This window comes from Ranitomeya imitator, chromosome 2 (assembly GCF_032444005.1).
Source record: "Ranitomeya imitator isolate aRanImi1 chromosome 2, aRanImi1.pri, whole genome shotgun sequence".
Lineage (NCBI taxonomy): Eukaryota > Metazoa > Chordata > Amphibia > Anura > Dendrobatidae > Ranitomeya > Ranitomeya imitator.
Window position 1 is genome coordinate 50,540,585 of NC_091283.1, and position 14,493 is coordinate 50,555,077.

A 14,493-nucleotide genomic window follows, 5' to 3' on the forward strand; every position below is an offset into this window, starting at 1 on the left:
AAATTTTCTAAATATCAGAAAACGTCTCGCGATGGATGGATAACAGACTCAGATTCCAGCGCTACGGAGGAGGGTGGAGAAGAAGTGGCTTCCACCTCTAATGCCACACTTCCACTCCCAGCAGCGGTTAAAACTCCAATCCCTTTAGGAGGAAAAAAATCCGGCGAGGTGGCAGAAGAAAAAAGCGCTTGGAAGAAACGCAAACAAGTGTCTTGGAGACGTTAGAGACACGTAGTGAGGATAGCCACACAGATGACTCGCTCCAAGTTATTAATTTATCACAAAGAATGCTCACAGGGGATCAAATAAAAGTTCTCTCACGAGGGGTTAATTTTTGTCTGCCTGAGGCTTTTGACTTAAATGATTTCAAAATTGATTTATTTAAAGGTGTTAGAAAGCTACATTTACATAAACACTTTTCTAAATGTAAGGATAATCAGGCCAGCTCAGTCTCTACAGATACACCAGCCACAGTGGGATCTTTGGGCTTTATGGTATATCCTGTTATGGATCAAGGGGATATTGAAATGAGTACACTACTAGCGGGGTTAAGTGAGGACGCTAAAGAGGTTCATGATGATCGGCAAATAGCTTTTAAACATGGTCCAGCAAACCCCTTTACAGGGGGTACAAAATCTAGCTGGATGCCTCCTATCTCACCTGGTAATAATATAGATCTTTTTCAGGAGTTGGTGATCAAAGATATAGAGGCATTATTATATAGACAACCTCAATCCAATTTGTCATTTGAAGAGAAAAGAGCCCTGAAAGAAATACAGAGGTGGGACGATGTAATCATTAGAAAAGCCGATAAAGGCGGTAACCTCGTTATTTTAGATAAAGTGTATTACATCGAGGAGGCTTTGTCCCAACTAAATGACTCCAGCACATATTCGCTTTTACCTAATAATCCGACTAATAGGATCAAACAAAAACTAAGAACACTGTTACAAAAATATGTAGAAAAGGGGACCATTTCTAAAAAACGAGCAGAAAAATTAATACCTGAATTCCCACATTTCCCTACCTGGTACAGTATCCCAAAGATTCATAAGAATGCAGAGCGTCCCCCTGGACGCCCAATAGTTTCAGGGAAGAATTCAGTGACTGAGCCGTTATCCCAGTTTTTAGATTGGTTGTTGAAACCCCTATTGTTGAAAATACCTTCGTTCGTCAAAGATTCAGGTGACTTCTTATTGGCGCTTAAGAACTTTGTTTGGCAACCCACCTTCGCCTTAACTTCGATAGACATTGTTAATCTGTATACGAGAATACCACAACAAAAAGGCTTGGAAGCTATCCAACGTATTCTTCTTAATACAGACAAAGAACATGACTTTGTTTCGTTTGTGCTGGAAGGACTTGAATTTGTGCTGTGCAATAACACCTTTAAATTCTTGGATAAATGGTACAGTCAAAGGGTTGGTACCGCGATGGGTACCCCGGTGGCGTGCGTTTTCGCGAACCTGTTTCTTGCAGCGTTTGAGGAGAAGCACATCACCGGAGCCCTAAATCCATACCTAAAACATATACGCCTTTATCTGCGTTTCGCGGATGACGTTTTCATTGTGTGGGATGGAGGTGAACCCACGTTTAACGATTTTGTCAGCTTCTTAAATAATAATAACGATCAAAATATGAAATTTACGTCCGTATTTGGAGATAAGCAACTAGAATTTCTGGATGTAAAAATTGAGATAGAGGAAGGCAGTATCAAAACTAGTGTCCACAGAAAAACAACGGCGACTAATAATGTGTTGCATTTTCAGAGCGCTCATCCACCTCACACTAAGTGTGGTATCCCATATAGTCAGATGGTAAGATTAAGAAAAATTAATAATTGTGAGGAAAGTTACATAAAACAACTGGAGGATCTCAAATTGCGCTTCAGAAATAGAGGTTATCCCAATCACATACTGCAAAAGGCAGAACAAAGGGCCGCCAATTTAACCCAAGCTGATCTTTTAAGGAAAACATAATCCACTTGATGATAACATCCATGCAGCCATCCGAAAAAATTGGCACGTGATTAAAAATGATACCGCTTTTCGCGATTTAACCACCTGTATCCCGCGTTTTGCCTATAAACGAACAGTAAATTTGGGCGACTTGGTAGTAAAGCATCGGCTGTCTGCTGATACCAGCAGCTGGATCAAAAAATCGCTCCCGCAAGGTAATTTCAGGTGCGGTGGTTGCAGTATGTGTCACCTCCATAATATTACTAATCCCCTCAAAATAGGCACTTTTTTTCATTTCGTAAAAGACTTCATAACATGTAAATGTAAATTTGTGGTATACGTTATTTTCTGCCCTTGTCACCGTTTTTATATCGGAAAAACCATAAGACCCCTATTTGTTAGGTTTCGCGAGCACTTTAACTCTGTACTTACAGGGAAGAGGCGTGTGCGCCTGGTAAAACATATACATGATGCGCATGGTGGCGACCCTAGTACCCTTAGTTTTGCCGGCTTAGAGGTAGTTAAATTCCCTCAGCAAGGAGGAAACCATAATAAATTATTATTACAGCGCGAAGCACACTGGATTCTAAAAACTGACGCACAAGGTGCTTGGGGTCTTAACGATAAATTAGACATGGCGGTTTTCCTTTAGATCCGTTAAAATGTGGAGATAGTAGAATGAGTTATGTTGTTTTTAGTATTTGTTAATTGCACGCATACGTGGTAAGTAGGGCGTCAACTCCTATAAGAGGATATGACGTCACTAACACAACTCACTGGACCCGTTGAAGCGATTGTTCGCGAAACGGCCGTCGTCTGTCTCGTCTCTGCACCCTCCCTCACCGCTCCCTCCTCATGTTGTGACCTGCCTTGTTCCTAGCTGGGAATGTTGAGCCACGGTCAATAAAGGACTATATTATCATTGAAGAACACGGGTGAGTGCTGCTTTCATTCATCTCCTCATGTATTGGAAAAAATATTAAATTTTATTTTTACGGCTCTTCATTATAAACTTCTGTGGAGCACTTGGTGGGTCAAAGTGCTCACCACACATCTAGATAAGTTCCTTAGGGGTCTACTTTCCAAACTGGGGTCACTTGTGGGGGTTTCAATGTTTAGGCACATCAGGGGCTCCCCAACGCAACATGGCGCCCCATCTCAATTCCAGCCAATTTTGCATTGAAAAGTCAAACGGCACTCCTTCCCTTCCGAGCTCTGCCATGCACCCAAGCAGAGGTTTACCCCCCCATGTGGAGTATCAGCGTACTCAGGACAAATTGCACAACAATGTTTGTGGTACAATTTCTTCTGGTAACCTTGGGAAAATAAAAAATTGGTGGCGAAAATTTCATTTTTGTGAAAAAATATTATTTTTTATTTTTACGGTTCTACATTATAAACTTCTGTGAAGCAATTGGTGGGTAAAAGTGCTCACCACACATCTAGATAAGTTCCTTAGGGGGTCTAGATTCCAAAATGGTGTCACTTGTGGGCAGTTTCAATGTTTAGGCACATTTGTGGCTTTCCAAATGCAACATGGCATCCCATCTCAATTCCAGCCAATTTTGCATTGAAAAGTCAAATGGCACTCCTTCCCTTCCGAGCTCTGCCATATGCCCAAACAGTGGTTTACCCCCATATATGGGGTATCGGGGTACTCAGTACCAATTGTACAACAATCTTCGGGGTCTATTTTCTCCTGTTACCCTTGGTAAAATAAAACAAGTTGGAGCTGAAGTAAATTTTTGTGAAACAAAATAAAATGTTCATTTTTTTAAAACATTCCAAAAATACCTGTGAAGCATCAGAAGGGTTAATAAACTTTTTAAATGTGGTTTTGAGCACCTTGAGGGGTGCAGGTTTTAGAATGGTGTCACACTTGGTTATTTTCTGTCATATAGACCCCTCAAATGACTTCAAATGTGATGTGGTCCCTAAAAAAATGTGGTGTTGTAAAAATGAGAAATTGCTGGTCAATTTTTAACCCTTATAACTCCCTGGCAAAAAAAAAATTGGTTCCAAAATTGTGCTGATGTAAAGTAGACATGTGGGAAATGTTACTTATTAAAGGGACTCTGTCACCTGAGTTTGGAGGGAACAATCTTCAGCCATAGAGGCGGGGTTTTCGGGTGTTTGATTCACCCTTTCCTTACCCGCTGGCTGCAATATTGGATTGAAGTTCATTCTCTGTCCTCCATAGTACACTCCTGCGCAAGGCAAGATTGCCTTGTGCAGGCATGTACTACGGAGGACAGAGAATGATCTTCAATCCAATATTGCAATCAGCATGCAGCCAGCGGGTAAGGAAAGGGTGAATCAAACACCCGAAAAAACCCGCCCCTATGGCTGAAGATTGTTCCCTCCAAATTCAGGTGACAGAGTCCCTTTAAGTATTTTGTGTGACATACCTCTGTGATTTAAGGGCATAAAAATTCAAAGTTGGAAAATTGCGAAATTTTCAAAATTTTCACCAAATTTACATTTTTTTCACAAATAAATGCAGGTAATATCAAAGAAATTTTATCACTATCATGAAGTACAATATGTCTCGAGAAAACTGTGTCAGAATCACTGGGATCCGTTGAAGCGTTCCAGAGTTAAAACCTTATAAAGGGACAGTGGTCAGAATTGTCCCATCTAAATTCCAGCCAATTTTGCATTGAAAAGTCAAACGGCCCTCCTTCCCTTCCAAGCTCTGCCATGCACCCAAACAGTGGTTTACCCCCATGTATGGGGTATCAGCATACTCTGGACAAATTGCATATCACCTATTGCGGTACAATTTCTTCTGGTACCCTTGGAAAAATAATAAATTTGGGGCGAAAAATTCATTTTTGTGAAAAAATATTAAATTTTATTTTTACGGCTCTTCATTCTAAACTTCTGTGGAGCACTTGGTGGGTCAAAGTGCTCACCACACATCTAGATAAGTTCCTTAGGGGTCTACTTTCCAAACTGGTGTCACTTGTGGGGGTTTCAATGTTTAGGCACATCAGGGGCTCCCCAACGCAACATGGCACCCCATCTCAATTCCAGCCAATTTTGCATTGAAAAGTCAAACGGCCCTCCTTCCCTTCCGAGCTCTGCCATGCACCCAAACAGTGGTTTACCCCCATGTATGGGGTATCAGCATACTCTGGACAAATTGCATATCACCTATTGCGGTACAATTTCTTCTGGTACCCTTGGGAAAATTAAAAAATGGGGGCGAAAAGTTCATTTTTGTGAAAAAATATTATTTTTTAATTTTACGGTTCTACATTATAAACTTCTGTGGAGCACTTGGTGGGTCAAAGTGCTCACCACACATCTAGATAAGTTCCTTAGGGGGTCTACTTTCCAAACTGGTGTCACTTGTGGGGGGTTTCAATGTTTAGGCACATCAGGGGCTCTCCAAATGCAACATGGCGTCCCATCTAAATTCCAGCCAATTTTGCATTGAAAAGTCAAACGGCCCTCCTTCCCTTCCAAGCTCTGCCATGCACCCAAACAGTGGTTTACCCCCATGTATGGGGTACAGCATACTCTGGACAAATTGCATATCATCTATTGCGGTACAATTTCTTCTGGTACCCTTGGAAAAATAATAAATTTGGGGCGACAAATTCATTTTTGTGAAAAAATATTAAATTTTATTTTTACGGCTCTTCATTATAAACTTCTGTGGAGCAGTTGGTGGGTCAAAGTGCTCACCACACATCTAGATAAGTTCCTTAGGGGTCTACTTTCCAAACTGGTGTCACTTGTGGGGGTTTCAATGTTTAGGCACATCAGGGGCTCCCCAACGCAACATGGCGCCCCATCTCAATTCCAGCCAATTTTGCATTGAAAAGTCAAACGGCACTCCTTCCCTTCCGAGCTCTGCCATGCACCCAAGCAGAGGTTTACCTCCCCATGTGGAGTATCAGCGTACTCAGGACAAATTGCACAACAATGTTTGTGGTACAATTTCTTCTGGTAACCTTGGGAAAATAAAAAATTGGTGGCGAAAATTTCATTTTTGTGAAAAAATATTATTTTTTATTTTTACGGTTTTACATTATAAACTTCTGTGAAGCAATTGGTGGGTAAAAGTGCTCACCACACATCTAGATAAGTTCCTTAGGGGGTCTACTTTCCAAACTGGTGTCACTTGTGGGGGGTTTCAATGTTTAGGCACATCAGGGGCTCTCCAAATGCAACAAGGCGTCCCATCTAAATTCCAGCCAATTTTGCATTGAAAAGTCAAACGGCCCTCCTTCCCTTCCAAGCTCTGCCATGCACCCAAACAGTGGTTTACCCCCATGTATGGGGTATCAGCATACTCTGGACAAATTGCATATCACCTATTGCGGTACAATTTCTTCTGGTACCCTTGGAAAAATAATAAATTTGGGGCGAAAAATTCATTTTTGTGAAAAAATATTATATTTTATTTTTACGGCTCTTCATTATAAACTTCTGTGGAGCACTTGGTGGGTCAAAGTGCTCACCACACATCTAGATAAGTTCCTTAGGGGTCTACTTTCCAAACTGGTGTCACTTGTGGGGGTTTCAATGTTTAGGCACATCAGGGGCTCCCCAACGCAACATGGCGCCCCATCTCAATTCCAGCCAATTTTGCATTGAAAAGTCAAACGGCACTCCTTCCCTTCCGAGCTCTGCCATGCACCCAAGCAGAGGTTTACCCCCCATGTGGAGTATCAGCATACTCAGGACAAATTGCACAACAATGTTTGTGGTACAATTTCTTCTGGTAACCTTGGGAAAATAAAAAATTGGTGGCGAAAATTTCATTTTTGTGAAAAAATATTATTTTTTATTTTTACGGTTCTACATTATAAACTTCTGTGAAGCAATTGGTGGGTAAAAGTGCTCACCACACATCTAGATAAGTTCCTTAGGGGGTCTAGATTCCAAAATGGTGTCACTTGTGGGCAGTTTCAATGTTTAGGCACATTAGTGGCTTTCCAAATGCAACATGGCATCCCATCTCAATTCCAGCCAATTTTGCATTGAAAAGTCAAATGGCGCTCCTTCCCTTCCGAGCTCTGCCATATGCCCAAACAGTGGTTTACCCCCATATATGGGGTATCGGGGTACTCAGGACAAATTGTACAACAACTTTCGGGGTCTATTTTCTCCTGTTACCCTTGGTAAAATAAAACAAATTGGAGCTGAAGTAAATTTTTGTGAAACAAAATAAAATGTTCATTTTTTTAAAACATTCCAAAAATACCTGTGAAGCATCAGAAGGGTTAATAAACTTTTTAAATGTGGTTTTGAGCACCTTGAGGGGTGCAGGTTTTAGAATGGTGTCACACTTGGTTATTTTCTGTCATATAGACCCCTCAAATGACTTCAAATGTGATGTGGTCCCTAAAAAAATGTGGTGTTGTAAAAATGAGAAATTGCTGGTCAATTTTTAACCCTTATAACTCCCTGGCAAAAAAAAAATTGGTTCCAAAATTGTGCTGATGTAAAGTAGACATGTGGGAATTGTTACTTATTAAAGGGACTCTGTCACCTGAATTTGGAGGGAAAAATCTTCAGCCATAGAGGCGGGGTTTTCGGGTGTTTGATTCACCCTTTCCTTACCCGCTGGCTGCAATATTGGATTGAAGTTCATTCTCTGTCCTCCATAGTACACTCCTGCGCAAGGCAAGATTGCCTTGTGCAGGCATGTACTACGGAGGACAGAGAATGATCTTCAATCCAATATTGCAATCAGCATGCAGCCAGCGGGTAAGGAAAGGGTGAATCAAACACCCGAAAAAACCCGCCCCATGGCTGAAGATGGTTCCCTCCAAATTCAGGTGACAGAGTCCCTTTAAGTATTTTGTGTGACATACCTCTGTGATTTAAGGGCATAAAAATTCAAAGTTGGAAAATTGTGAAATTTTCAAAATTTTCACCAAATTTACATTTTTTTCACAAATAAATGCAGGTAATATCAAAGAAATTTTATCACTATCATGAAGTACAATATGTCTCGAGAAAACTGTGTCAGAATCACTGGGATCCGTTGAAGCGTTCCAGAGTTAAAACCTTATAAAGGGACAGTGGTCAGAATTGTCCCATCTAAATTCCAGCCAATTTTGCATTGAAAAGTCAAACGGCCCTCCTTCCCTTCCAAGCTCTGCCATGCACCCAAACAGTGGTTTACCCCCATGTATGGGGTATCAGCATACTCTGGACAAATTGCATATCACCTATTGCGGTACAATTTCTTCTGGTACCCTTGGAAAAATAATAAATTTGGGGCGAAAAATTCATTTTTGTGAAAAAATATTAAATTTTATTTTTACGGCTCTTCATTATAAACTTCTGTGGAGCACTTGGTGGGTCAAAGTGCTCACCACACATCTAGATAAGTTCCTTAGGGGTCTACTTTCCAAACTGGTGTCACTTGTGGGGGTTTCAATGTTTAGGCACATCAGGGGCTCCCCAACGCAACATGGCACCCCATCTCAATTCCAGCCAATTTTGCATTGAAAAGTCAAACGGCCCTCCTTCCCTTCCGAGCTCTGCCATGCACCCAAACAGTGGTTTACCCCCATGTATGGGGTATCAGCATACTCTGGACAAATTGCATATCACCTATTGCGGTACAATTTCTTCTGGTACCCTTGGGAAAATAAAAAATTGGGGGTGAAAATTTCATTTTTGTGAAAAAATATTATTTTTTAATTTTACGGTTCTACATTATAAACTTCTGTGGAGCACTTGGTGGGTCAAAGTGCTCACCACACATCTAGATAAGTTCCTTAGGGGGTCTACTTTCCAAACTGGTGTCACTTGTGGGGGGTTTCAATGTTTAGGCACATCAGGGGCTCTCCAAATGCAACATGGCGTCCCATCTAAATTCCAGCCAATTTTGCATTGAAAAGTCAAACGGCCCTCCTTCCCTTCCAAGCTCTGCCATGCACCCAAACAGTGGTTTACCCCCATGTATGGGGTACAGCATACTCTGGACAAATTGCATATCATCTATTGCGGTACAATTTCTTCTGGTACCCTTGGAAAAATAATAAATTTGGGGCGAAAAATTCATTTTTGTGAAAAAATATTATATTTTATTTTTACGGCTCTTCATTATAAACTTCTGTGGAGCACTTGGTGGGTCAAAGTGCTCACCACACATCTAGATAAGTTCCTTAGGGGTCTACTTTCCAAACTGGTGTCACTTGTGGGGGTTTCAATGTTTAGGCACATCAGGGGCTCCCCAACGCAACATGGTGCCCCATCTCAATTCCAGCCAATTTTGCATTGAAAAGTCAAACGGCACTCCTTCCCTTCCGAGCTCTGCCATGCACCCAAGCAGAGGTTTACCCCCCATGTGGAGTATCAGCATACTCAGGACAAATTGCACAACAATGTTTGTGGTACAATTTCTTCTGGTAACCTTGGGAAAATAAAAAATTGGTGGCGAAAATTTCATTTTTGTGAAAAAATATTATTTTTTATTTTTACGGTTCTACATTATAAACTTCTGTGAAGCAATTGGTGGGTAAAAGTGCTCACCACACATCTAGATAAGTTCCTTAGGGGGTCTAGATTCCAAAATGGTGTCACTTGTGGGCAGTTTCAATGTTTAGGCACATTAGTGGCTTTCCAAATGCAACATGGCATCCCATCTCAATTCCAGCCAATTTTGCATTGAAAAGTCAAATGGCGCTCCTTCCCTTCCGAGCTCTGCCATATGCCCAAACAGTGGTTTACCCCCATATATGGGGTATCGGGGTACTCAGGACAAATTGTACAACAACTTTCGGGGTCTATTTTCTCCTGTTACCCTTGGTAAAATAAAACAAATTGGAGCTGAAGTAAATTTTTGTGAAACAAAATAAAATGTTCATTTTTTTAAAACATTCCAAAAATACCTGTGAAGCATCAGAAGGGTTAATAAACTTTTTAAATGTGGTTTTGAGCACCTTGAGGGGTGCAGGTTTTAGAATGGTGTCACACTTGGTTATTTTCTGTCATATAGACCCCTCAAATGACTTCAAATGTGATGTGGTCCCTAAAAAAATGTGGTGTTGTAAAAATGAGAAATTGCTGGTCAATATTTAACCCTTATAACTCCCTGGCAAAAAAAAAATTGGTTCCAAAATTGTGCTGATGTAAAGTAGACATGTGGGAAATGTTACTTATTAAAGGGACTCTGTCACCTGAATTTGGAGGGAAAAATCTTCAGCCATAGAGGCGGGGTTTTCGGGTGTTTGATTCACCCTTTCCTTACCCGCTGGCTGCAATATTGGATTGAAGTTCATTCTCTGTCCTCCATAGTACACTCCTGCGCAAGGCAAGATTGCCTTGTGCAGGCATGTACTACGGAGGACAGAGAATGATCTTCAATCCAATATTGCAATCAGCATGCAGCCAGCGGGTAAGGAAAGGGTGAATCAAACACCCGAAAAAACCCGCCCCATGGCTGAAGATTGTTCCCTCCAAATTCAGGTGACAGAGTCCCTTTAAGTATTTTGTGTGACATATCTCTGTGATTTAAGGGCATAAAAATTCAAAGTTGGAAAATTGTGAAATTTTCAAAATTTTCACCAAATTTACATTTTTTTCACAAATAAATGCAGGTAATATCAAAGAAATTTTATCACTATCATGAAGTACAATATGTCTCGAGAAAACTGTGTCAGAATCACTGGGATCCGTTGAAGTGTTCCAGAGTTAAAACCTTATAAAGGGACAGTGGTCAGAATTGTAAAAATTGGCCCGGTCATTAACGTGCAAACCACCCTCGGGACTTAAGGGGTTAAGTATGAACACAGAATGTTACTTGGCACTGATAAATATTTATGGAGGGATCATTGATTAACATAAAACTGTAGTGTAGATTTGGCAGAACACGCACAACTCAGTTTGCTTTAAGAAAAGATGGACCTTTCCTGGTTTGTGTCCTTGCTCCTGGCTTTCATCATTTCATCCTTCATCTACTCTACATGGAATTCCATATACAGAGGACGCAACTTGCCTCCGGGTCCGACACCCTTGCCCATTGTTGGAAATGTCCTGCATATTAAACAAGGAGAAATGGTCAAATCCTTGATGGAGGTTAGTTTTAATGGGATAGATCTGAAAATTAAATTTACATTTTCCATGGTTATTGGGGAAAAAAGACTTGCATCTATCAAATAAACTTATGTTCATATATGTAGGATGTGCGCCGAATTATCTGATAGGGTTTTCAAGGGGTAAAATCTGCAGTGTATCACATCATAAGAAATTTTCAGTCCACAGAAAAATCCACTACAAATCTCATGTAGACTCTGTTGCCCCTTTTTATCAGATTTTGCAAAACATTAGCCAGTTGGGTAGCAGGAACACAGTGGGGTTTAGTTATTGCTATATCTGATACTTTAATTTTGTAGAGTAAAATATGATTTTGTTGTTATTTTTCGGCATACGGCAAATTAACAATTGCAACAAAGTTCTATTGTGTTTTCTATCATCTGAGGTTTTCTCGTTTATTGGTTAAAGTGGTTTAGGGTTTTTGATCATTTTTCTTACGGACAGTGACATGTCAAGCCTGACATGCCTAGGTGAGGAGCCTTTTAAACCACAATGCTCCTCTGGGAAATGTGCAAATTGTATTTTCAGAGAGAGTTTGAGGACTAGAAATCTCGTGCCATCTATGGGAAGTAGCAATCCTAAAAATCAATATTGACCCTCTAATGAGTCTGGTCACATGACTTAGGATAAAAGCCAAAAATAAAATCTTAATCTGCAGACACTGTGTGTTTGGGGGAATGCTCCTTGTCAGTGCCAAATGTGAGATCTGGTTTGGCCGGGTGAGAGGCATCTGACCGACATACACGAGATAACGTTTCTCCTTACAGCGACTGACATGTCAAGCTTGACATGCCAAGGTGAGGAGACTTTTAAACCTTGTTCACCAGATCTCACTCTTTGCATTGACGAGGAGCAGTACCCTGAAACGCAGTGTCTGCAAATTAAGATTTTGGCTTTGGCTTTTATTCTAAGTCATGTGACAAGACTAGTTAGAGAGTCGATATTTACATTTAGGATTGCTACTTCCTATAGGTGGCACTGGAGTTCTAGTCCTGTTCATCTCAGAAGAGACAATTTGCAGATGATTTTACACAAAATTCTAAGTTGAAACATTTCTTTTATCAAATCTGACACTCCAGTAGATGGATGGCATAAAACCAGAATAAAAATTTGAAACTGAACTGTTTTATTTAACAATCCATCATATTTAAAAGTCATTGGGTGACATTTTGTAAGTTGCTTACTATGCTTCTGTTTCACCACTGCATTTCCACCAGTATTTTGGGGTGCACACTTCTCAGTGACCTTGGGTTTGTGACAAATTTATCAAATGATTTGCACCTCTTTTCAAATTGTCAGGTTTCTGATTTTTACATTAATGTGGCTTTTCCAGATTTTTTTTATAGATTCATAAAATGTGACCATAAAAAAAAAAAGTCCCAAAATTTGGCAAAACTCTATTCCAGTGATTTTATGTACATTATTTGGCTTTTATTACAAACTGTAGGTTTCTCTACTCATTGCTGGCAGCAGAAAGAGATTAACTAAGAATCCATCAGTGAGCTCGATGGGAACGGAAGATTGTAACTCTTTTAAATATCTTTTATCTCCTCTCACGTCACTTATGACCACAAACAAAATTGAAAGCAAGCTGAACATTTATAGGGCCATAAATCAGCTTATAGCAGCTCATTAAAATCAAATAAAAGAGTTGATCTACCCTCAGAAGGAGGTCACTGAAGGATTCTATTAACTCGTTCTACAGCCAGCAGTAGACAGTGCCACACAAAGGCTATAAAAGGCAAATGTTGCAAAAAATAGTAAGGAACCCCAATTGCAAAAATGATTTTTATCCCAAAATATAGATATTTGGAAAAACAAAAAATGCCGGAATTAATCTTCTTAAAGGGCCATTATGAAACAGTGGGTCTCCTTAGCTGTTGTAGCCTATGCTGTGAGTGGATGGGCTGCCAAGAATTATGACGCACCACAATACCCCTTTCATAAGATGTCCAGGGGGGACTCCTCAAAAAGTGTTGCATTGAATTCAAGGCCTGCCCTGCTACCAATTCATATGCACCCCAATAAGTCTTTGAACCCACATAGTGGATGGGCCCATGAAAATCCATTTCACAATATGCATTTTGTGCTCCATACTCCTTTGTTTTATACATTGGCGGCAAGGCCAGCCCTGCTGCATAGTCAGCCATATGCACCCCATTAGGCCTTGGAACCCACATACTGGATGGGCCCATGAAAATCCACTTCACAATATGCATTTTGTACTTCCGTACTCCTTGGTTCTGCACATTGGTGGCAAGCCCAACCCTGCTGCTTAGTCAGTCATATGCACCCCATTAGGCCTTGGAACCCACATACTGGATGGGCCCATGAAAATCCACTTCACAATATGCATTTTGTGCTCCATACTCTTTTGTTTTATACATTGGCGGCAAGGCTAGCCTTGCTGCATCGTCAGTCATATGCACCCCATTAGGCCTTTCGAACCCACGTACTGGATGTGCCCATGGAAATCCACTTCACAATATGCATTTTGTACTCCCGTACTCCTTGGTTTTACACATTGGCGGCAAGGCCAGCCCTGCTGCATAGTCAGTTATAAGCACCCCATTAGGCCTTGGAACCCACATACTGGATGTGCCCAGGAAAATCCACTTCACAATATGCATTTTGTGCTCCATAATCCTTTGTTTTATACATTGGCAGGAAGGCGAGCCTTGCTGCATAGTCATATGCACCCCATTAGTCCTTGGAACCCACATATGGATGGGCCCAGGAAAATTCACTCATATTTTTTAATGGTATGATGGTTCCCTCTTTGCACAATTATTTACAGGAGAATTTGGCAATTTTATTTGACATGTTTTAACACTAAGGTTCAGATACGGCTTCAAAAAGGCAAATACTAATTGCAATTTTATTGCAAACTACAAAATTGAAGGAATAGTATGATTGAATAATGTGAGTGCATACACTTTTTTATGTGTTAACATACACAGGTTAATAAGTACATATAAGGATTAAATAAATATAGTGATTACGTATATATGAAGATTAACTACAAACAATATAGTTAGATCATCACCAAGAGGCTTTTAAACATCATCCGTCTGGAATATCAGAGAAGCAACACCAAGACAGAGAACCCCTGGGAGATTACCTGCACTGCATGGGCATCCCCAATTATGCAGGTATCAGCACACTGTAGATGTACAGGTACCCCAGTTTTGGCATCTATCTTAGTCATGTTTCTCTGGTCTTTTATAGTGAATAACACTATGTAGTAACTCTAGTTTCACCCACACCTTCAAGTGGACACTTTCCAAGGTTGGATGAAACTGAGATATCATATAGCCATAAACCCCTAGAAAATAAAAGCTATAAGGATTTAGATCAAACCACCACAGGCATAGTTTCAGTAAACCAATGTTTTACAATGACAAACAGCAAACATATAGAGGCTTAGAACTGTTTGTGAATGAATAAACAAACATTTATCAAGATTGTG

At 40.4% G+C, this 14,493-nt stretch overlaps 1 protein-coding gene across 1 annotated transcript in view; it reads left to right on the forward strand.

Moving 5' to 3' along the window:
- The first annotated feature begins 10,800 nt into the window (after nucleotides 1-10,800).
- Nucleotides 10,801-14,493, forward strand: part of LOC138661787 (cytochrome P450 2G1-like) — a 54,033-nt gene continuing 50,340 nt past the window's right edge. Inside the window, exon 1 of the mRNA XM_069746705.1 lies at nucleotides 10,801-11,006. Within this exon, the coding sequence (XP_069602806.1) occupies nucleotides 10,830-11,006 (177 nt within the window). The 5' untranslated portion in view covers nucleotides 10,801-10,829. The remainder of the gene's footprint in view (nucleotides 11,007-14,493) is intronic.